At 39.7% G+C, this 25,257-nt stretch overlaps 1 protein-coding gene across 14 annotated transcripts in view; it reads left to right on the forward strand.

Annotated features, from left to right (window-relative positions):
• Nucleotides 1-25,257, forward strand: part of LIMCH1 (LIM and calponin homology domains 1) — a 339,607-nt gene that overhangs the window by 281,013 nt on the left and 33,337 nt on the right. For all 14 annotated transcript variants that reach the window (XM_019025483.4, XM_055385614.2, XM_055385618.2 and 11 more), the window contains 7 exons: nucleotides 3,009-3,135; nucleotides 4,634-4,791; nucleotides 4,996-5,404; nucleotides 8,899-9,114; nucleotides 19,908-19,998; nucleotides 21,328-21,491; nucleotides 25,068-25,173. In XM_019025483.4, the coding sequence (XP_018881028.4) occupies nucleotides 3,009-3,135; nucleotides 4,634-4,791; nucleotides 4,996-5,404; nucleotides 8,899-9,114; nucleotides 19,908-19,998; nucleotides 21,328-21,491; nucleotides 25,068-25,173 (1,271 nt within the window). The remainder of the gene's footprint in view (nucleotides 1-3,008; nucleotides 3,136-4,633; nucleotides 4,792-4,995; nucleotides 5,405-8,898; nucleotides 9,115-19,907; nucleotides 19,999-21,327; nucleotides 21,492-25,067; nucleotides 25,174-25,257) is intronic.

Genomic DNA, 25,257 nt, shown 5'->3' on the forward strand with positions numbered 1-25,257 from the left:
GTACAGGTTGAGCCTGCCTTATAGAAAATGTTTGGAATGAGAAGTGTTTCAGATTTTGAACTTTTTTAGATTTTGGAATATTTGCATATACATAGTGAAGTATCTTGAGGATGGAACCCAAGTCTAAACATGAAATTCATTTATGTTCCATATATACCTTATACATATAGACTGGAGGTGATTTTATACAATAGTTTAAATAATTTTGTGCATGAAACAAAGTTTTGGCTGTACCCCATCACACAAGGTCAGGTGTAGAATTCTCCACTTGTGGGGTCATGTCAGCATTCAAAAAGTTTTGGAGTTTGGAGCATTTCAGATTTCAGATTTTTGGATTAGGGATGTTCAACCACGTACTTCCTGGTACATGAAAGGGCAAACGAGTTTCTCCTTTTATTTAACTAACTGGCTTCTGGCCACATTTGGGCTGAGCTTAGTTAGAGCTTCACAGTGGGAATAGAGATGGGAACGCAGGACAGACAAAGGTAATTCTTAAGGTCTGCTCTCGTTTTCTCCATGCCCATTGGGTGAGATAATCAAATCCCAGATCCTGGAGAAGGCTGCCATTTTCTTCTTGGGGTCCCAGAAGAAAACCTGGATCTATGGCCACCCACAGTGGCCTAAACCAAAATTCTGACCTGTAGATATTATAGATGGCAGAGTTGAATGAAGGGACCTCTTTTCTCTCCCATAATCTACAAACTACTTAGTGGGATGGTAAGAGGGTCCCAGCTCAGAGAGGTTTAAGTCTTCTAAGATCTTAGCAAAGATTATAAATCACCTTAAAAGATGAACTGACTAGATTGAATATTTTAAAAGTAAGATTTTTTTTTTAAACTGTGAGAGGAAGAATGGGATGAATTTTTGTGTCTTTCTGGAAGGCCTGCTTAAGTGAATTTTGATCCATGAAGTTTAAAAGCATGGGTTAGACTTTTCTACCTAATCCTGCAAATTTCTTAATCTTTCTTAGATACCATTAATCAATAGTCTAAAATAGATGAAAAATCACAGCCCTTCTCCTCTATCGAGGACTACAGTTTCTTTCTTTTTCTTTTCTTTCATTCTTTATTTTATTTTATTTTTTTGAGATAGAGTCTCGCTCTGTCACCCAGGCCGGAGTGCAGTGATGTAATCTCAGCTCACTGCAGCTTCTGCCTCCCAGGTTCAAGCCATCCTCCTGCCTCAACCTCCCTAGTAGCTGGGACTATAGGCATGTGCTAGCATGCCTGGCTAATTTTTTTTCTTTTTTCTTTTTTTTTTGTATTTTTAGTAGAGAAGAGGTTTCACCATGTTGGCCAGGCTGGTCTTGAATTCCTGACCTCAAGTGATCTGCCCACCTTGGCCTCCCAGAGTGCTGGGATTACAGGCGTGAGCCACCACACTTGGCCCAGCTTATTTTTTCTAGAAGCCACAGCTGCTGAAATCAACATTCTCCACTGAATACATGGAGGCAGCATTATGCAATGGCTTGTTATATCCATGCTAATAGAAACCTCAGCTAAGAGTCCTTCTGTGCAGCCAGATTATTAGAATACTCTTGGGGAAGACAGGTTACAGTACAGTTTTTCAGTTTAGTTCTCTTAGACTTAAATTGTCCAACATCTGGAGAGCAGAGAGAGGCACTCACACATTTATACACATTCCTTTTGAGTGGATTGAAGGGAAGGTGGGCAGCCATTGCTTTGGGGGTCATCTTCCAGACAGCTGCCTGCTAGGGAGCCCTTTGCATTCAGAGATGCTGCTGCTGTTCATTGTCTGGCCATGGGAGTAACAATTTTGGACATCATTGATGATGTCTGGAATTCTTTGGTGTCTAAGTGCATGGTAGTTTTTTTTTTCTTTGTGTTAGGCTGGTTTCAAAAATGGACTGTCACCATATTTTGTTGCTAGCACTTAACAGTGAGCTTTTAAGAGCCCTCTATGTCTTGAATTTTGGGCTCCATAGCCCACTTGTCCCAAAGTGAGTCATTTCTTTGAAAGAAAAATAAAAGGAGGAGGATTTTGCTTTGGTTTCTATTTCTGTTTTCATCTTGCTGCTTCAGCTTTTGCTGTAACAAAGGTTTATGTAAGCATCACAAAAAAGCCCTATGGTCTTGCACAACATTTAATAAGCTCCTATAGAACATATAAATTATATGTATGCACAGTCTAAGAGTTTTTTAAAGATTGATTTCCCTTGCATTTTTCTATTAAAAGAGTATATTCAGAGTTATCCTGACAAAAATTAAATGACTGTGTGCATATTAGAGTACAAAATATATACCTAATTTATGTGTTTTACTCCTTACTCTTGTTATAAAATGCCTTGTTTTCTTGATTCCAAGATGCCATCAACTGCACTATCAATTACAGCAGTTTTACAAGAAATAAAAAGAAATGATTACAATGAACATATACATCAGCAATCCATAGTTGTCAGATGCATCTAAAATTCAATAAAATAAAATAAGAAAAAGTGAGTGTCTTAAACTTAAGGCCAAATGATATTTTTTTGGAAATGGAGAAATTGCCTCCATTCACATAGGAAGACTTTAAGCCAGCTTTCTACACAAAGAAGCATTTAACGTAATAAAGTTTTACTTCATGGAACACCGCCCTCTTTCCCCACAAATTCTACCCAGGTTATACCTTTTAATTATCTTAATTTTATTTTTTAAATGCATTTCCAAATGAGAGGAGCCTGGGGCTTCAAATACCATTTTTCTAGCTCTTCTTTAAACCTATTTTGGCACCTACATATAAAATGATATTGACCCGATTCAGTGACATCACTGAAGACAAAGACGGTCACATTTTGGCGTTTGCGGCAAAAGGAGGCGGTGGGGTGCCAGCACGCCCACCGCCCGCCCAGGGCCAGAACACACCGCCAGTCACGCGCTGTGCGCAGCCCGGGAAGGGGGCAGTTTTCCAAGCCCGGTAGCGCCCCCACGCGGCAGGACGCCCAGGCGCGCGGAGACGCGACGGGCGCTGATCGCGGTCCCTCTTGTGTTCGCTCTCTCCGCACTCAGGAGCACCAGCATGTTTGACATGCGGTGTGAGGAGGAGGCCGCGGTGCAGCCGCACAGCAGGGCCCGCCAGGAGCAGCTGCAGCTGATAAATAACCAGCTGAGGGAAGAGGACGACAAATGGCAAGATGTGAGTTCCGGCCAAGGCGCGCGGGCAGCGGGGAGGCTTCTGGCAGCAGAAAATCCAGCCGGGTGGGTAGACGTGGACTTGAAAGGCATGCGGGGAAAGGGAGCCCCTAGAGGGTTTCAAAAGGTGACACGGTAAATGTGGGACTCAAAGGAAGGTGAGTAGCAGCGTGAAGGTATGGAGTGATGGCCCAGACATGTAATCAGCAAACACCCTGGCCAGAAGCTTGGTCACAAAAGAGGGGAGGGGAGGCAGGAAACTGGAATGGGTTGTGGAATTGAGGCTGCACTATCTTCTGAGGTTATATATTTGAAATTGATCATGATGATGATGGTAGTAACGATAACAATGACCAACATCAAACGTGTACCAGTACCAGGCATTGTTCTAAGTACTTTGCATGCATTCATTTAATCCTCTTAGTAACTCAATGAACTAGCAACTCTTATTGTCCTCGATTCCACAGACGAATCCCAGCACAGCTGTCACTTGCTGAACGTCACATAGCTAGCGAGTGAGGGAGCCAGGATTAGAACCAGGGAAGGAAGGCTAAAGAGGCTGATGAGGGCTTTGAGATTGTGTGCTGAGAGCCAAAGCGGGGAGAGAGGAGGGAGAGTGGATTATTTCATTTAATTCTCACAAAGCACTCTGGAGGTAGCTATTGCAAACTTGACTCCACCTTTAGTTTAAAAAGTTAACTTCTCCAAAGTTCATAAAATATAGTAACAATTGTGTCTAAAATATCTTGAGCACTTACTATGTGCCTGGCACCTTACGTCTATTTTCACATTTAACCCTGCAAGCTTGTAAGAATAGGTGCTATTATCATCATTTTAGAGAGGAGGAAATCGAGGCACAGGGAGACTAAGAAACATGCCTGAGATTCCAAAGCATGGAAAAGACAGAGCTGGGATTATTTCCCACATCTGCAACCCCAACCATCTGCCTCCAGAATCCTCACTCCTCATCATTATGCTATAACTACCTGTAGGATTGTGGTGAGGTTGTTGTAAGGATCAGATGAATTAATACATATAGAATCACCAGATCTAAAGACTTCAAAACTGTTTTTTTTTTCTGCCTTGACTACCTTCCATGTGGAAACTGTAAATGAATCCCTACTATTCTATTGTCAGCAAATCTGTTCACAATGCAGAGGTTATAAATAGGAAGGAATGAAGTTTCTTACAGTTACCTTGTGAGGCAATTCTCTGAAATTTGGCAACTGACATGAAATGTGATTGCATATTTCACACTGCCATATTTAAATAAATGTGCAGCCCTGCTATGGATACTGTAGATAATATCTGGATGTTTCTGCCTTTGAGGCATTCCAGTTCCAACCAGACTTACATTGGATTGTGTGGGAATGCACACAATGTTATAGTGCCTGGGCCCATAGTCAGTTCTCTAAAGAGTAGAAATGACTAAACTCTGAAGAATAGAAATGGAATTATGCACAAGTCTGAAGAAGAATATTATATCTTTCTTTCCCTGCCAGGACCTGGCTCGTTGGAAGAGTCGTAGAAGAAGTGTTTCTCAGGACTTAATTAAGAAAGAGGAAGAAAGGAAAAAAATGGAGAAGTTACTGGCTGGAGAAGATGGGACAAGTGAACGAAGGAAAAGCATCAAAACCTACAGAGAAATTGTTCAAGAAAAGTGAGTTCTTTCTGTTGTCGTTTTTAATGTACAATATTATCTAGGTGTTTTTTTTTTCTAAAAATTATTGGCTGTCACAAAGGTTCTGATAGCAACATTTTATATTCCCTGTACTATCTCTTCAGTGCTACCTTCGTTTCTACCAAGGTCTTCTTTGCAATTTTCATTAGTTGACTTTGTTATTGCTTCTCCCATGTCCTTTAGAGAGCGGAGAGAGAGAGAGTTGCATGAAGCATATAAGAACGCTCGGTCCCAGGAGGAGGCAGAGGGGATCCTTCAACAGTACATTGAGAGGTTCACCATCAGTGAGGCTGTTCTTGAACGCTTGGAGATGCCAAAAATTCTGGAAAGAAGCCATTCAACAGAGCCAAATTTATCCTCCTTCCTGAATGACCCCAATCCCATGAAATACCTGCGGCAACAGTCACTGCCTCCACCCAAATTCACTGCCACTGTTGAAACCACCATTGCTCGTGCCAGTGTTCTGGATACCAGCATGTCAGCAGGCAGTGGGTCTCCAAGCAAAACTGTCACTCCCAAAGCAGTGCCTATGCTGACACCCAAGCCTTACTCCCAGCCCAAAAATTCTCAAGATGTTCTGAAGACCTTTAAGGTAGGACAAGTTCCTTAAGAGTAGAACCAAAGCTGAACTCCAGGGAGTCGATGGAAAGAAGCATCATGACTCAAGAAAATGTCATTCTTTTTACCATACAAAAGAAAAATGTGTTGACATTTACAGCTGTGAAAGTCATAGGTCTCTGGAGATTTGGTTTGTAAATACTTCAGGGACAGCTGTTTCCCTCAATTGCTGTTGTTAATACAGATGGACTCCTATAAGACTGATAGTGGAGTCGTCTCCATGAGCAAGGTCTATTTTCTAGTTTGATATAATGGCACGATTTCTCTGTACTAGTGGTAAAAACCCTAATTTAGTAATACCCTAGTATTTCTAGGTATCAGGAGGTATGGCAGACTCCTCGAAACAAAATTTTATTTGCTTTTGGTTCAAATAGAAGTATATGCAGCTACCTCTCTTTTAGTAAGAAATTGGCATTCAGCATCCATTTGACATTGTAGCATCCAAAAAGATTTTACAATTGATAAAAATACAAGGAACACATGGGAACATGGGACATACTTGGTCCTCAAATGAGACAGGTTTTTTAAACAAGTGGAAAGAAACTGGGTTGTTTTGCTAATGAGTGTGTAAAATAGCGTTCCAGACTGAAGAACTTGTGGAAACCAAACATCTTTTCACTTCCTCAAATTCAAGTACTTTCCCTTATATCAGGAGGAAGCACTCATCCTTTGTCTTAAGTTCTTTTGACTTGTAAAGAAAAATCAGTTCCCCTTGTCCTTGCACTCAATGAGTTTGTAATAAACAGAGGTGGAATGCGTCGCTCGGAGATGTGACCATTACATAGAAAAGTTTTCGTAACTGATTTAGCAGCGTGTTGCCATGTAGCTTCCTTGCTGTATTTCAAAGAGAACAAAACCACACTTTCTGACTTTTGCTAAAATAACTCTGAATGTATCTCAAAAATCTCTATCTTAGGCTTTGATAAAACAAAAATGTCCAGACTGTCTCATCTGGATCACATTGAGCTGTTTGTCCCCTTATAAGGGCAGGGGCCATGTCTCTGTCATTCATGGCTTCATCCTGAGAGCCTGGCACAGGTGCCCAGGACAGAGTAGGCACTCAGCAAGTGCTCCTTAAATAAATAAGTGAATTTTTCCTGAGAAGATGAGCTACTAATCATATGGACTCACACACACACAGATAGACACACACATGCTCATGTGTGCTCAGTGGTCCACCTAAGTGTTTCAGAAGCTTTCCTTCACCTAGGGCCTATGATAATGAATGGCTATGGTATTTCCTGAAGGAAGATTCTATGTTGAGGTGGCCCAGAATAGGATAGAGAATACATTTATTTAACTGGATTTCCAAGGCATCTGATCATACATTCTAGATGTCCACTTTCCCTCCTTTATCTAAATAGTGCAAAGTGATCATTTAAACAGAAGGATTAGCATAAATGATTTTATGGCAGAACTTCAGCTCTGAGAAAACTCTCTTCTTCACCATGGCGGCAAAGTGGAGCAAGGTGGTATGGCGGCCTCAGGAAGCACTTCCATGGAGGGGGTTATTAGAGAATTTGAGCAGAGGCCCTCTTAGAGCTGGAGATTACTCCTCACCACTCACTAGTGGGGATCCCCTGCCTCATTGTAGGCGTCACTGGCTAGTATTTCTACTGATGGCCTACAGTTCCATTACTGAGTGCATGGACAGCAACTTTGGTCAAAGGTCAAAGTAACATGCAAATCAGACCGTTGTTACCAGCTAATAATGCTAGGACAGAAGCTAAGGGGTAGGGGTGTGTGTGTGTGTATGTGTGTGTGTGCGTGTGTGTCTTCTTGGAGGGCAGGGCAGGGAATACAGGCCCCGTTGTTTTTCCAGTACAACAGAATTAAGAATAAAGGAAGATCAAGAGAAATAGTTTAAGGCAGTGTTTTTCAAACTGAGAGTTACCACCCGTTGCTAGGTTATAAAATCAGTTTAGTGGTTTGAAGCCAAGATAAAAAAAAAAGAACTAGAATAGAATATAATAAAAAAACATAGTGTGTCACACAATGAAGGCAAAATTGCTTGGGGCAACTTCTGTTTCAGTTATATTTATGTGTGTGTGTGTGTGTGTGCTGAGTTGTGATTTAAATTTCTTTTTATGGGTAACAAATAATAGAGTAAAAAGACCAGTGGCTTAAGGTAAATAAACTATAATATCCAGCCTTCCATTATTTCTTTTAAAAGATTTTAAAAGGCCTAATGAGGCTGGGCGAGGTGGCTCACACCTGTAATGCCAGCACTTTGGGAGGCCGAGGCAGGCAGATCACTTGAGACCAGGAGTTCGAGACCAGTCTGGACAACATGATGAAACCCTGTCTCTACTAAAAATACAAAAATTAACCAGGCATGTTGGCATACGCCTGTAATCCCATCTACTTGGGAGGCTGAGGCACGAGAATTGCTTGAACCAGGAAGGTGGAGGCTGCAGTGAGCTGAGATTACACCACTCCACTCTAGCCTGGGTGACAGAGTGAGACTCTGTCTCAAAAAATAAATAAATAAGTAAATAAATAAGAGGCCTAATGATAATAATGGCTAATAGTTAAGCACTTAAAATGTGTCAGGTACTGTTCTAAATTCTGTTCATTTGATAATCCATAAAATCTCCATAACAGCACTATGAGGAAGATACTGTTACTTTAAATTTTGCATCAGACACAGAGAATAGGAAACCTGTTGAAGATTCCACGCCTGTTAAATGGTAGAGCCAGGTTTCAATCAGGTCACCTAACTGCACAGCTCCCTCTCAAAACCACTCTACTTTCTGCCTCAAATTTCAAGACCGAGATTTCCAGATGCCTTTCAGTAAGCCAGGCTAACCGCCCTCTCTGGTTTCCCTTTCTTGCTCCAACTGCCTCCCCTCGATGTGAGTGCAAAACAAAAATATTTTAATGTGCATGGTCTTTTTTTCTTTAAAAAATAGAGGTTATAAAAGTAACTAGAAATAAAGATTCACTGTAACAGAGCATAGTCTCAGATCCCTTGCCCTCTGCCTTAGCTTCAAAAAAAGTATCTGTTGCCCCTGCTACCACCATGGGATAAGCTGTAAAATATTCCTGATCTGTGGTAAGTTCCGCCTCATTTATATGCTAGCCAGAAAAACAGTCAAGATTGTGGAATAGATCAGAACTGAAGTGAAACAGTATTGGAACCCCAATATGTGGCATGTGTTTGTACTTAAGATTCTTCGGTTTTCTGTACTTTAAAATAAAAGCAGACCATAAATGAGGTGAACATGAAATGGAATCTAAAGTGAAGTGGCCCAAGCAGGCCAACTACCTTTTAAGGAGGCCCTCAAAGATAGCATTTATAGAAGCCCTAACTCATAGATCCCATCAGAACATTTAAGAGACCTCTTCCTTGATTGGACTCTGGTTATTAAATGATCATCTTTTGAGGTAATTCTGAACGTGTCGTTTTGTTACAGTCTTTGATTGGGGTATATATAGCATGTTTTTTGTTCATTCTGGCTTTTATAGGTAGATGGGAAAGTCAGTGTGAATGGAGAGACGGTTCATAGAGAGGAGGAGAAGGAAAGAGAGTGTCCCACGGTGGCACCTGCCCACTCCTTAACCAAATCCCAGATGTTTGAAGGTGTGGCCAGAGTGCACGGGTCTCCACTGGAGCTGAAACAAGACAACGGTAGCATCGAGATCAACATAAAGAAGCCAAACTCTGTTCCCCAAGAGCTCGCAGTAAGAACCAAACATTTCCCCGCCTCCCTTTGGGATAATTCCATGGTGAAAGAATCTGTTTTTAAAAATAAGTAGGTCATGATAATGACCATTTCTTTCTATGTTGGCGTATTAGTTTGCTAGGGCTGCTGTAAGTACCACAAACTCAGTGGCTTAAACAACAGAAACTGTCTCACAGTCCTGGTAGCTAGAAGTCCAAAACCAAGGTGTTGGCAGGGTTGGCTCCCTCCATTGGTCATGAGAGAGCATCTGTTCCAGGTGTCTCTCCTAGCCTCTGGTGGCTGCTGGCAATCTTGATGTTCCTAGGCTTATGGATGTGTCATCCCCCTCTCTGTCTTTGTCTTCACTGGTGTTCTCCCTGTGGATGTGTCTGTATTCAGATTTCCCTATTTTATTTTATTTTATTTTTCGAGATGGAAATTCGCTCTTTTTGCCTAGGCTGGAGTGTAATGGCGCGATCTTGGCTCACTGCAACCTCTGCCTCCAGGCTTCAAGCAATTCTCCTGCCTCATCCTCCCAAGTAACTGGGACTACAGGCATGCACAAGTGCACCCAGCTGATTTTGTATTTTTAGTAGAGACAGGTTTCACCATGTTGGCCAGGCTGGTCTTGAGCTCCTGACCTCAAGTGATCCACCCACCTCAGCCTCCCAAAAGTGCTGGGATTACAGGCATGAGCTACCACACTCAGCCTAATTTCCCCTTTTTAGAAGAACACCAGTCATACTGAGTAGGTCCATCCTCCTCCTGTGTGACCTCATCTTAACTAATCACATCTGCAGCAGCCCTATTTCCAAAGGTCACTTTCTGAGTAGTAAGGGTTAGGACTTCAATAATATGAATTTTGGGAGACACAATTCAACCTGTATCATTGGTATAATTGAAGGTATTACAATTTATGAGCCAGAAATTACTTTTTCTTGTCTCACTATTGGTGTCCAGTGTTATAGAAGAATAAGTAAATCTTTAAAATACCTTTTTTCCCCCTGTTTATTTAGGACCTCATTAGACTTGTTAATGCCATTTGAAAATAACTGGTGCTATCAGAATCTAGCTTTCCATCCCCGGCGATGTATATATAAAAGGGCCTTTTTCTTATTAGTTAAAGAAACAAAAATTCATTTAAAAGCTGAAAGTAATGTAAAGCATCAGAGTACTATTGAATGGCAAAGCTAAAAAATGTATGCTAATTCAGGTACTGCAGAAAAGTGAACTCAAAATAACATGATATTTGTTTCTTTGGAGTGGAAAACATCATTGGGAAAATTACACTTTCTTCCATCTCTCACCAGAAAGACTCATGCTGGTTTCACTAATCTAACCAAAACTGTCACTACACAGATGCAGCCCTGCTTTCGGGGTACGGGCTGGACTCTGTTCAACCTCATTTGTCCTCACCAGAGGCTGAGTTTCTGCTGTTCTAATTTATAGCATTTGGGTTTATATTATAGTTACAAGAAGGGAAAAACTGTCAAGATATTTTCCCCCAGGACCTAGAAAGGTTTGGTGTGAAAGGAAACTTCTTCCGGCACCAAGGGAGCTGAGCGTTGTGTGACCCAGCTAGCTAAAACCCACCTAGAAGGCTGGATATCATTATTTTTTTCCTTTATGATTAGTCTTTTGAAGACTAAAATTATGTTTTTTTCAGAGGAGTTGAGAAGATATAATTCTTCCACGCAGTACCCAAGTGCTCTGTGAAAGAGATTCAAATGGGAGTAGACCAAAATCATTTTCTCACCATGGTAACATGTTTCCTAGTCTCTAGGAGCAGAGTTTTGTGATCCAGGCCACTGCGGAGTCTCTCCTGAACTTGGACTTCCTGGACTTCCATTTTACTTGTCATTTGCATACGTCTTACCTCTGCTAGAGATTTCTTGCAGATGATCACGAGACAGAATATTGAGTTCTGCTAGCAGTGTGAGAACTTAACTGATAGAGTAAACATTAACTTATGCTGTTAAAATTAAACTAGAAGCCCCCCAAATTAATTAGACATAGGGGTGGCATTGCTTTTCAGGGACAATTAATAATTCTGTTCTTATTTCTCTTTTGCCATTTTTCATGATGATCATTTTCTAAATTCCCTTCATTAAAAAGATTTCACATTGATTACATATCCCCCAAAGTATCTTGTTTTATTAGAGAAGCAAAATTACACGATCTGAAAGAAACTGTGCTATTTCAAAAGTTTATACATGATCACATGGAGAAGGATGGCCTTCAGGACTTTCTTCCTAGAAACCAGCCTGATCCTGGTTGCCTAAGGATGCAGGTCTAAACTCAGAAAAGCCTGGGAGTCTTTTCCTTTTGTGTATTTCTTCCTTGGAGAAATTGCCTAGTTCAGAGTAATTTCTAGGTCAGTGAACCCTAATGTTTCTGAACAGGTAGTAGTATTTATGGGCCCTGTCTATAGTACTTTAGGCTTTTAAATCAACTATGGCAGGGGGTATTGCATTACTTTCTGTGTCGGAAAATCTCTGTATATATCTGTCAGACTATAAGCTAAGTTGTTAGCTGTACTACATAGGACTGTGGCTCATTACTAAAATACTCATCATACTCACATGCAACTTAGGATACCACAAGTTTTCCATTCAGAGTGTGTTATCCCAAGAGTCATTTTAAAAGAATCACTTCTCCAGTAAACCTACTCCCCATTTTACTTCTTTGTGCATGATTCCAAGCAAAGCATTTCTTGACTGTGTTACAGCCAGTATACTCCTGTTAAAAAAAAAAAAAAAGGAATTAATTGGTTATGGCAAAATATGGTGGCCAGCTTAGAACAGGAGGCTGCACTTCAGGGCCTCCCAGAGACTGACACCAGCTTGGACTTCATTTTCTGTTTCTAATTCACTTGCCTGATTCTGTGGGGCTGTCAAAAGATTAGTGTTCTTCTTTTTAAATAGTGTCTTTCTTCCAAAAACTGCATTCCCAACAGATACACTCTCTACAGAGGAGTAGCTTCACCCACCACTAAAATGTCACAATTCCTTTAGGGTGAGCTAGAACTGTTCAAAGGGCACAGCAGCGGCAGTAGGCAGGAGCATGAATTCAGGAATGGAGGGAGAACAACAGAGAAGGGCGGCCCGAGACCTGCTGGGGGAAGGGATTGCGTGTGGAGCGTCAGCATCTGGGCCCGGGATGGGCACTATGGATGACATCATATCATCTCTTTGGTTTCCTTCTACCTCATCTTTCTCATTTGAAACTCTTGGGACTGTCACTCTCTTACTTTAGAACTAGGTCCTAAATTAAGTTAGGAATTTAAAAAAAATGCTTTGTCTGTACCTCCTCATGCCAGATAATTCCCAGTCATCTTCAGTTGAATCACCTTTATGGTAATAAGATTGTGAGAGCAGTTACCTTGCAGATGGGCACATGTTAATTGGTAAATATGAATTAAGGTCCTACCCTATTACCTGTTTTTTGAAATAGAAGAATAAACTTCTAAACTTGCTAGGAAAAAAATGTTCATAAAGCCACTAGAAAAGTATATAGAACAACGTAGAATTAAATACAGAGGGACTCATGACTTAGGATGGTTCACCTTACCATTTTTCAATCCTATGATTGTGCAAAGGCAATATATGTTAAATAGCAACTGTGCTTCGAATTTTGAATTTTGATCTTTTCCTGGGCTAGTAATATGCAGTAGGACACTCTCATGATGCTGGGCATGGTTGTGAGTGAGCCGCAGCTCCCAGTCAGCCACGAGATCACGAGGGTAAACAACCGATACTCTGTAGTGCACTGAATCTCCAGATGATTTTGCCCAACCGCGAATGTAAGCGTTCTGAGTATGTTTAAGGTAGGTTAGGCTAAACTATGATGTTTGGTAAGTTGGGTGTATTCAGTACATCTTTGACTTAACGATGTTTTCAATTTACAATGGGTTTATCAGAATGTAACCTTGTAAGTCATGGAACGTCTGTACTAGATGGTAGAGTAAGAAAACCAGAGGAATATACAATTGCAAAGAACAGGCAAGATCCTCGTAGGCTGAGTTTAGTCTGGGAAGGTTTTGTGTGGGATGTGGATTTTGAAACTTGACAGTAAGTGTGGGATTTGTATTGAAGTGGAGGAGGGGCTATTCTACACACCAGGAAGGGCAGAATCAAAGGCATGGACAGTGGTGAGGAGCCCACCAGAGGACCCCAAGAAGGATAAGAGGTGATGAGGGTGCTGTATATTCTAGGCAGAGGGATCAGGTCCTCCTGTGGCCACCCCATCCCTTTGCCCCCAGTTATCCCTGAGATATTTCAGGGGTTTTGTTCATTTCAGCATCTCTGTTAAAGGCCCAGTGGAAACCTCACACTTTTTTTTCATTTAAAAATATTGGCTTCTGTAAGCAAATCATGTTATAGCACACAAGCAGACTCCTAGAATATAGGACTGTAAAAGAATTTAGAAGGTCTTCTCATCTGAGGGCTAATATATCCTATGTTTAGTGGCCTACAGAAAGATATTTTTATGTATGTCTCCCCCAAAGCTATTCCAGTGTTGTCTTGATTCACTGTCAGTTATATTTGTATCTGAAGCTCTTCTTTCCTCAATGGCACCAAAATGACCCTTTTCGAAAATAACCAAAAAATACTTCATACACTAGATCAAAGGTCAGACTCCACCTGAACTTCAAACTGTCTAAGCCTCAATTTATATTTAAAAAGAAGTATAATAATAGCATAGACATCAGATGGTTATTGTGAGAATTCATGTCTGTAGAGCACTTAGCACACTGTCAGGGTGACTCAGAGACCACAGGTGCCACTCAGCTATCTTTAATATTGTCATGCAACAAGTGGGAGTAAGGAAGTTATAATATTTAATACATTTTTCAGAGGCCCAAAAAGGCAATCAGTATGAAGTTTTTTGGATTAAAGTAAGTTGGTCAAAATTACCATCTTGAACAGACGTGAATTTCATACAAATGAGATGAATTGCTTTTAATCTTCTAACTCAACTTGTTGTTCCAATTGTAATTCTCTAAAAAACATACAGATGTGGACAGCTTTTTCTAGAAGACAGTTGTCCTTGCAGACACTTACATGATTCTTCCTGCAGCTCTTTTTTTTTGTCTTTTTTCCCCCCTTTTGTAGAGAATGGGGTCTCACTATATCACCCAAGCAGGTCTCTAGCAATTCTCCGGGGCTCAAGTGATACTCTCACCTCTTCCTCCCTAAGTGCTGGGATTACAGGCATGAGCCACCATGCCTGGCCCTTCCTGCCGCTCTTTTTGCCTCTCCTTTTGTTCCCTCCTTTCCAGTTCTGGCCCCCTCCTGCCACCTAAACTCCTAAGACTCCCACCCATCGACCCCTGTGTCACTCCCTTCCGTGCCTGTTCATCAGATCTCTCTCACCAGCTCATCTCAAGTGACGTAGCCCATGCTCTCCCTCCCAGTCAGCACCATCCCACCAGGTTCGTGGCAATTTTCCCTCATTGACTAAGGGCCACACTCACCTATTGGGTATCTAAACTACTTCATCTGCTTTTCTCAAACTGAGTCACAAGGTAGGTCTGTTTTTCCCATTTTGAAAAAGCTCTAGGTCTTCCTCTTGAAAATTCAGTACTTATGTTTTCTGATCCAGGAAAACAGACAATCGGATCTTTCTTGAAACATTGCATTTTGCAGTGAGAACAGGGTGAAGGCATTTGAGTAGGTGCCGTTTTTCTTATAACTGAGACCAACTGCAAATTCCTTTTAGATGGCAAATGTCAATAAACATTTCTTGAGAAACTGGTTTTCTCCATCTAGAAGTAGTTGTAAGATTGCTAGATTTAATGATTTGTAAAAGTCATTAAAGATATTTAGATAAAGATAAAGATGCATTTACAGATTTCCTGAAAGCATACATCAGGGAAAATAAAAAATTAACCTGGCCTATCTATCCAGTTACCTGGGTCAAAACCTCATTTTGTTTTTAATTTGAAAAGTTTAGTACAAAAAAAAGTTTAAGACATGGAGAGCCTGATTCTCCATATAGATTCCCTGTCTTCCAGTGGCAGTAGATATTTGGAGGTATAAAAGTGAAAAGAGAAACCCATGCACAGCATATGTGGCACCTGGGTCTGGCACCGCAGTGCCAGAGCATAAATAGACTGATTTTCCAGGCTTGTGTCCAGATAAGTTGTCCAAGACGAGAGCCAGGAAATCGCTCAGAGTCACAGAACCGTTGCTCGGGAAAGGACGTTGGACATCACTTGTTCCAGCCCATAGAGGTTAAATGATCAGTCCGAGCTCACCAGCAACTCCATGCGAGAAACAGGCCCAGCACCCAGACCCTCAGTCTCAGGAGGGTGCTTGCCCTCCTGCTTCACATGTCTAGTACATCTTCCAATGTCGTTCTCTGGGCCAGTCCACCACCAAGATTCTAGTTAAAATGAGCAGCCAGATGCCAGGTAGGCTTTGGGCTAGACCATGTCTCTCTCAAGCCAGGAAACTGCCACCTCCCACCTGAGGCCCCAGGGCTGAGTCTGGCACCCGGGCAGTTTGGATCGCATTCTCAGTTAAGGGGAAGCCAGCTCCTGGCTGAGTCCCATGCAACCTTTCTGTGCTCTCATTCATTCACGTCCAGGGATCTGTTTTTATTTACTTGTTTTCATTCTTGAGAAAGTGTTACCAGTTGGAGAAGGGAAGGGCTCTCCTCTGTTGAGCTGTAACCAAAGAAAAATACAGGTCAGAAAACACATTTTTCCATCAAGGCGGGTTTGTTTGAAGCAAACCCCTGAGTGTATCCCTGCCAACTTTGAACTCATTTCCTTTGAAGTAATGATGTGAGTACAAAAGTAATAAGCCTCCAGGATGGAGTATCCAGACATAAGTTAATTAACCTGGCTTTGGGGATTTCCCTTGATAACAGATAGCCTATATACATTGCAGAATACAGAAAACTGGAGAAAACATCAACTACCTATTACTCAGCCACTCTGAAATTAATGCTAAGATTTTTAGAAAGTGTATATCCTTCTTTTTCTCAGTGTGTATATTTTTAAATGGGTTCCTGTTATTCAAATTGCTTGCTTTTTCTCTTACTTTATCTGAATATTTTGCTAGCAGTAGCCAGATTTTGATGACTAGCATACATTTAAACTAAGCCTGAGAGTATACATTCCATAAATAAGTGCATAATATTTATTTACTTAACAAGGATTACGTATGTATCTGGCCCCTAATTCCTCAGAACGTGGACTGAACAGAAATCCCCGAGATGAGCTGATGGCTGGGGGCAGTTGGGTCCCCAGGAGCCCTAGGAAGGGGAGAGATTCCAGGAGAGTTCTAATCTTTTGCAGAATAAATGAGTGGGAGGTAGAGGAAAGAAAGGGAATGGAAAAAGCAGTTTGAATCACTTCAGCAATAAACAAGACTCTTAGGTGATAGATTGCCTCTCATGTATCAAAACCTCTAAATACTGGAGGACAGCTTGGAGTGGGTGTGACTCCAAGCCCAGATGGTGGAACATTGAGGTCACCAGTACAGGCAGGGTTCCCACCTCCCCTGCCTTCTAGCAGTATGACCCTCGGTAAGTTGCTTAACCTCCCGGGCCTCAGTTTCTTCACTTGTATAAAGGGAATCATGTTGGTACCTACCTCCTAAGCTTGCTCTGAGAATTATGTGAGATGATTCTTATTAAGGGCCCAACAACACTGACACGTGGCAAGTGCAGTAAATATTGATTGCAGTTTCTGCTGTTGCTACTATCAATTTACCGTATCAAATGTCAGGTTGTAACCTTTAAAGCACCTTTTAAGGTAAGTTATCTGGAGTTTAGTATTTGAGTGCTGAGCCATAGAGAAATGTCTTGAGAAATGTGAGAATTCTTGAAAGCAGAAGTTCTCCAGCATACATAAGTGGTAAAACATTGCTGGAATGTGGTATGCTGGTACAATAAGCCTTAGTAAAGTAGTTAGTGCTTGAGCACCCCGTCCCCTTTGCATCACACATTAGGTCTAAAGGGCTTCATGAATTATCTTATTTCATTGATTCTAAGCGGCACTCTTTTCACATTTTAACATCTCTAAATCAGGATCTGTCTTATAATCAAAAGTGCATCATATTTAACAGATGGCGTGTTTTCTTTCTTAGTAGTACCTAAAGTCATACAACTTAAAATTGATGGCATTTTAGATTTAATAAAATATGTTCATTTCTTTGTTCATTTTTGGTCTGGTGAAGCTTTGGCCCTGTTATGTAGTTATTTATTTTGTTTATAGTATTTGGAAACACCAGTGTTCTCAAGAGGCTCATTCATCAATATTTAACTGCAAATTTGTTTCCCAGTCTCACATAGTTTTCTATAATGTAATCCATTTGTGGGGAAGGGGAAGCTAAAAATCAGTATTTCTGCCAGTATTTTCTATATAGACATCATAAAACAAAAATACCAACATGTATTAATATTTCTACATGTGCAAGACAGCACTTTAAATTATAAAACCCAACTTATTCTTTTGCAATGCTAAACTGGTTGATCTTCAAATCCTACTACCATGTTGGAGGTTCATATAGCAAACAATGTAAACACACACATGTACCATAACCTAAATATAACAAAACAGACCAGTTGACTATTTTCACTCATTTAAGTCTCTTGCAGGGATTCAACTCAGACTTATTGATATGTTAAAATATTACAAAATCCAAGGTGATGCATATTTCCTGCCTAGGGTTTTAAAAGTGCATTTTAACTTAATATTATGTTCTTCCAGAATTGATACATGACTATCCGTCATTAGAAAATGCCCATCTAATTATGAGGATTTCAAAACTACTCCATCCTCCAAAGAAAAATCACATTTTTGCCACTAGATGCTATTGTAAAACCTTTTAGAAACTTGAAAGTTTTGTTGTTTGAAATTTCTTTGTTTTTAAAGAATTCAGTGATGGTTCCCACCAATGCATTAACTTTAAATACCTTTCATTTTGAGAGGCAAAATTTGATTTATGGATAAAATATATATACTTATGAGAGACGAATAAATTCATAGTTCTCGAGAACCCATGGGGATATTTTATGAGTTAATAATGCCTTTTCTGAAACCAACTTTAGCCTTTATCTTAAAACCTTTTAAAATTTATGCAATATTTCATACACACTTTAAAATTTAACTTTAGCTTTTTACAAGAAACTTCTACCAAAAAATGCAATAGTCATTAACTTGCTCTCTTTAATTATCAAAATATAATCTAGCTAGTATTTAATTTAACATTTTATTTATTTTTACTAAGTAAATATTGTAATAGCAGGATAATTTTGGACTTCATTCTAGAGTCAATTGGCTCCCAGTGAAAGACAATGTAAAATTACATTGATTTTGTTTTCCAATTACAGAAGTAATACATAGTCATTATAGAACGTTTTGGAGTATATAAAATGTATGTAAAGAGAAGGAAAAGTCACCCAAAATTTAAGCACATTAAAAATAATCACAATTAACATTTTTGTATTTTCTTACTATCTTTTTTTCTATATGTTTATGTATAGGCATGTATATAATCATATACATGTAAACATCAAACTATGTATGCAGTTTACATTTCCTATCATTAGTATTTTCACATATCATTAACTATTATTCAACATCTTATTTTTTCATGATTATATTGCCTTTATGGACATGCAGTAATTCATTCAATCATTCCCCAATTATTGGATATTTAAGTTGTTTCAATTTTTTTTACTATTATAAATTCCATCAAGCATAAAACTGACACAATTGAAGTACTACTGAGAGAGAGGAACACAAGCATTAGAGTAATTACTGGAGGTGCCATGGAGATGAACATGACAGTGATGTACCAAGTGGATTGGACAGTGAGGTTCAAATAACAGAGACTTCTTAGTGGAGAACAAGGAAGAAAGGCAAACCTGGAGTCCCAGCCATAGAAACAGAAAGGAAATGATTGATATGAAAACTAGTATGTTAGAAACTTAGAAGGACTTGGCAAATGATGAATATTCATGAGGTATGAGTCAAAGATCACTTGAAAGTTTATGTGATGGGAAGAACTGCGGCCATAAACAGAAATTGTCAAATTTGGAGGAGGCCATTGACCCTAGAGGTGAAACCGAAGCTCTGATGGACTCTCACAGCTGGAGATGAAAATACGAGTTATACACAGAGAATGTAATGGTGAATCCATGGGAATAATTGATATATTTGAGGGTAATTCAGCACAGGTGGAGGAAAACAGGGTCCAGTTGAAATCTTTCAGAATGACCCATATTTTGATGAAAAGGAGTAAGAACCAGTGAGAAAAGAGTAGTCTGAAAGTGTGGAGGAGAGGGAAAAGGAGAGAATGAATTAGAACTCCAGTAATAGAGATTCATTGGGAGCCCAGGAAGGATGAGAACTGCAGACTAAAATCCACAATGGTAAGGGCCACAGGCAGCTATGCCAAGACAGGCCACTGAGAAGTTAATTGTAACCTTTAAAGAACCACAAAAAGACTTCACTGGTGTTATGACCCTAAGCCAGCTTGAAAGGCATTCAAGAACAAGTAGGTGATAGCCATGATTTTGAACTTTTGGTGGTGAAAGAAAAGAAAATGTGGGATGTGCGTCCAAGGCAGTCATAGGAGGTTTGGGGAGATGGTGAACCGCATGGGTGTCCTGTTCTTCATAGAATGTCTCCTTCCAACCAATCCAGGCTCTCGCCATGAAGCTGCCTGGGAAGTAGAAGAGGGAATTCGTATGGCCAAACCACTTTGTTGACCTAAAAATTACTGCTTAAAAAGTAATTTTTAGAACCTTTAAAGGAATCATTTATTCAAGGGGGAAAAAAAATCTCTTTTTCAGGCAACCACTGAGAAAACGGAACCGAATAGTCAAGAGGACAAGAATGATGGTGGAAAACCAAGAAAAGGGAATATAGAACTTGCCTCATCAGGTTTGTTTCATAAGAGACTAGTTTTAAGGCAAATCATGGTAACTGTTTAAGATGTAATGGAAATAGTCAAGAATTTTTCCTACTGAGCCACAGAAAAGTAGTAATTAGACTCTAGGAGTGGCGCGGTTGTGCTGCCACCTAGAGGCTTCCTGGGGAAGTTCTGCCCGTATGGTTAATGTTGCTGTGAAAATAGGAGCCCATGCTTTTTCTTAAAGCTACCCAGTTTTATTTTGTTTTTTAAAATATTTATCCCTATAATCATAAAGAATATTGTGTTCTCCCATATAAATCATGCTAAAAATTGAGGGTAAGATTTTGACACACAGTAACAACAATAGATAAGCGAGAGGTCAAAAACATGTTTTTGAAATTTTAAAATGGTTTTAAAATTTTGAAATGGTAAAGCTCACATATAGTTAAAAGTGAATAAAATAGTGCCATGAATCTGGACAGTGAGTATAATATACTGTATTCGTTGTTTTAGGAAGAAGACCCTGTTCCCGAAAGTCTCGTTCCTCAATATTTTTTTGCAGCCTTATCAATATGTTTAACACTTTTCTTCTTTTGATAAACAGTAAAACCTCTCACCCTCTTTCAATACCAAATTATTATTTTTTATAAGGCCTTTCTCCAGTGTTTACCACTTGAGAAAAATAATTTGTCAATTACCAAATTATTTTTAGGTAACATTTTTAAATAAATTAAATATCACTTAAAATAATAGCATTTACTTTTTCAAACTAGATTGTGCCTTCACATTTTGATATGCCCCCTTAGGTAGTGACTCTTCCACCCCTTCTAAAGTGATCCTAATTCTTCTTTATGTATCAGAGAACACTTTATTTTCATTGCATTATATACATATACCCCACAATCTGTAACACATTCCAATTAAGAAATTCTGATGTTAAAATGGAGCATTGAAATACAAAAAAAGGAAGCATCAGGTTGCTGCTCATTCACTGTGATAGAAAGTACCTGTAGATGTTCTCTTATCTAGCCCAGCTGTCATAATTATATATTTCGTGTCAGCATTCTGTTCCATGTGGTGTTATTCAGATGTAAACCGTGACCCTTACTAAAAACTTAAGTTCTTCATAGCGTGGTTATAGGACGTGATTTATGTTGCTTGTTGTTCAATATCATGAAAGAGCTTTGGGAATTCCAGCATCTTAGGCTCTTTATATCTCTCAGCACACTGTCATTCAGCTTATATTGCCAGGACAGGATATGGACTGAATGTACTTCATGGCATTGCAGAATAAATGGTCCTATAGTTATTTGATTTTCTTTTCCTTCTGTATGTTTCTGGATGTAACTCCATTGCAGAACCACAGCATTTTACAACAACTGTGACTCGATGCAGCCCGACCGTGGCCTTTGTGGAATTTCCCTCCAGCCCCCAGCTGAAGAATGATGTGTCGGAAGAAAAAGACCAGAAGAAACCAGAAAATGAAATGAGTGGAAAGGTGGAGTTGGTGCTGTCACAAAAGGTGAAGTGCAGAGTGGAAGAAAGCGGTTAAACCCACAAGTTAACATGGCCCCATATTACAGCTAGCTGCTGCTGTGGCAGTTGTGAATAATGAAGATGTATTTCTCTCCTCATCTTTTTTCCTATCTTTAATCTGTAGTTTTTCTTTTCCATGTGTGTGTATGTGTGTGTGTGTGTGTGTGTGTGTGTGTGTGTGTGTGAGATGGAGTTTTGCTCTTGTTGCCCAGGCTGGAGTGCAGCAGCGTGATCTCTGCTCACCACAACTTCTACCTCCTGGGTTCAAGTGATTCTCCTGCCTCATGCTCCCGAGTAGCTGGGATTATAGGTGTCTGCCACCACGCCCAGCTAATTTTTATATTTTTAGTAGAGACGGGGTTTCTCCATGTTGGCCAGGCTATTCTTTGTGGAAAAGTGTAATTTAAGTTCTAAAGCCTTGCAGTTAGGTTTTAGTTTGCTGTGTGTGTTTGCTTATTTGCTTTTTAACCTGTCAGCTTACTGGCTAGTCTCTCTCCAATAATCATCTATTTGTTAGCAATGGTAATTCTGATGCCACTGGATTTGGATAACAAGAAACCTAGAAAATTATTACTCTGATATAATAGGTTTTAAACTCTTGTTTTTATTAAGGTTTCTTCCTTGTTTAGAGTCTCATTCACATTAGTTTGATTTGTTTTCAGGTACAGAGTCTAAAAATATTCATCAGTTACACCAGTTGTTCACAACCTTGATTACTCTTGGGAATTTAAAAAATAACAAGCTAGCTGGGTGTGGTGGCTCACAACTGTAATCCCAGCACTTTGGGAGGCCAGGGCAGGAGGATCACTTGAGCCCAGGAGTTCAAGACTAGCCTGGGCAACCCAGAAAGTCTTCATCTCTTAAAAAAAAAAATATTAATAATAATAATAGTTAGCCAGGCATGGTGGTGAGTGCCTGTAGTTCCAGGTACTGTGGAGGCTTAGGTGGGAGGATCACTTAGCCCAAGAGGTCAAGGCTGCTGTGAGCTGTGATTATACCACTGCACTCTAACCTGGGCGACACAGCTAGACCCCATCTCAAAAACAAACAAACAAAACAATCCAAGCCCATTCCAGACCAAATAAATTAGAATCTCTGGAGGCAGAGCCTAGGCATTTTTTAAAGCTCCCAGGTAATTTTAATGGGCCAGCAAGACGGAAAACCACGGACTTGCACAACTGGAAGACTATCCGTAGTGGTGTACCACCTTTCAGAATGAACCCTCAATTTGGGTATGACCTTAAAGTGAAAAATCTGCCACTTGTAGTTCCAGTTTATTCATCATTTACTCAACCAGTATTGGCTGTGCACCTACTATGTCATGCCTGGCCCTGTGCTAGGTACTGGATAGTCAACAGTGAACATGATGCACTCCCTGGCCTTAGGAGCTGAGAATTCTGTATCCTTGGTAGAGCCTCTAAAATGCCTGTTGCCTTGATGCGTTTTCAATATTTCAGACCCTAGCTATTCTTCATTTTTATAGATAATTAATGGTCTGCAGGTCTGGAAAGGGGAACTAAACTGGGAGTCAAACGTTGGGAGGCAGGCAGAATTTCCCACCTTTGCAGGTTTCGCTTTATCAGCATCACACTAGTTACTATTATTTATTACTCTTCCAGATTTACTTGCTTTTCCCACTTAAATCTAAACTGAAAGGAAAAATCTGTATCATTGCAAGTAAAACATATAACTTGAGCAGAATGAATACCCTAAGTAAAAAGTAGTCATTGCGAACCTCATCTGTGGAACCTCATCTTGGAGTTCATCTGTGGATCACCAGAGTCACACCTGCCCTACTATGGAAAAAAGTGTTTTCAGGAGTTCTTCAGTTTGTTCGTATGTGTGTTTTTGTGCATTGTGCCTTTTGGTCATCTGGTAAACATTATTCTCAGAATATTTTTTAAGCGTAAAATAAAATATGCAGGATTACCAAGTTATTCTTGGTACCATGTGGTACCAAATATATATATAGCCCCTGAATACTGTTTTGTTGACTCCAGGATAAGAACCCCTGCCAGTTGATGAGCAAATGGAATCATGGTCTTTGAATCAAACACTTTTCTCACTTAGACTATGTGAATTTCTCCCTTTTCTTCCTTTCCTACTGTACAGTTAGCTCTTAGATAAAGGGCGAATGGTGGCCACTGTGATTGCAACAGCTTTTATTTCCTGATTTCTCTTGAGAGTGTTTCCTTTATAAAGCAAAGCACCCATGCTTACAGGCTTACCTTTTTACATAGCGGTCATTTTGATCATTGCTGATGACCCTTAACTGTTTCATTTACAACCAGGCATTACTGAAACATGTTTTTGCCAGCCTCCACTATGAGGAAATGCTGTGAGGTTAATGACTGGTGGGTTGTCAGCTTTGGGAAGGCTGGACCTTACCATTTGCTGTGTAGCACCAACGTTCATTTGGACACCTCGTTGACCTCTGTAATGCAGAATGAGGTGATTAGTTTTCTTCAAGATTCTCTTAGAGTTGAATATATTATTCATAAAAATAAATCCTTCTGAGGATAAATTCTAACATTAATTTATTCTGAGGACCAAATTAGGGATCAACGTATGATGAAACAAGTGCTCTGTGGTCTCACTCACCCTGAGGTCATTGATCTATAGGGAACACAGCTACCAGCCAAAGAGTGAATCAGAGAAGGTCCTGTGAGCAGCTGAAAAAAACATAAATTTATACAGCCACGCTCCTCATTCGGACCTATGCACAGTGTCAACCAATGCTTATTTTAGACATTTTTGTTTTAATAAGTTTGGTAATCTGGTCTTTCAGCAATCAGCTAATCAGAAGCAACAAATCAGAAGAAGGGTGTTTCTACTAAAGGTCATTCAGATTAGGGAGAAACAAAATTAAGTAGCAATAACAAGAAAAATCTATTTTACAAAGCAAACATAAGAATTTTTAAAGTCTGTAATTTTGGAACTATTTACAAGTAGTGACAAGTAGTCTAACATGCCTCAAAAATTCCCTAAGGACATCAGATACTAAGGCACTGTTCAACAGTGGTTGTTTGTAATAATGCTTCTTTGTCAGCAGGCAAAGTATACTGTCTTTAATGTGCTTTGCATAAATTTGTGGGGGGTTATGTAATATCTTTAGAATAATGTCCATTGAAAAGTAATACTACTTTAATGTTTAGCACTTATGGAGTAAGATTTGTTTTAATTATCTTATGTGGAACATCTAATCTCCTGACATTACAAATTCAGTTTTGTGTGGTACCATGAAGAGAATTTGTGGTTGTTCAATAAGAAAATAAGAGAGTAATGTATAATTCCAAAGATGTAATATTGTCTTCTGGTTTGGAGAAAAGCGATCATTACATTTTTATGCTCATGTTTGATTTATATAAAAAATTGACTATTAATGTAGAGAAGGATGAAAGCGTTTTAGGGAAGAAACAAAAAATGAAATGTTTAAATTTAAATGTTAAATGTTTGAACTGAATGACTTCTGTAACAGCCATGGATCCTTAAATTTTGTGTCGCCTGTGCATTTATCAATGGACAGTTCTTGCAATGTTTATACCTGTTTTCCATTGTCCAGGTGGTAAAGCCAAAATCTCCAGAACCCGAAGCAACGCTGACGTTTCCATTTCTGGACAAAATGCCTGAAGCCAACCAACTACATTTGCCAAATCTCAATTCTCAAGGTAAAGAGGACATGTTTTATTTTAGGTCTACATGTTCTGGGCCCATCTGTAGTAAACTATTACTTAATTTAAAGGAAGATTACA

This window comes from Gorilla gorilla, chromosome 3, assembly GCF_029281585.2.
Source record: "Gorilla gorilla gorilla isolate KB3781 chromosome 3, NHGRI_mGorGor1-v2.1_pri, whole genome shotgun sequence".
In the NCBI taxonomy this organism is placed as follows: domain Eukaryota; kingdom Metazoa; phylum Chordata; class Mammalia; order Primates; family Hominidae; genus Gorilla; species Gorilla gorilla.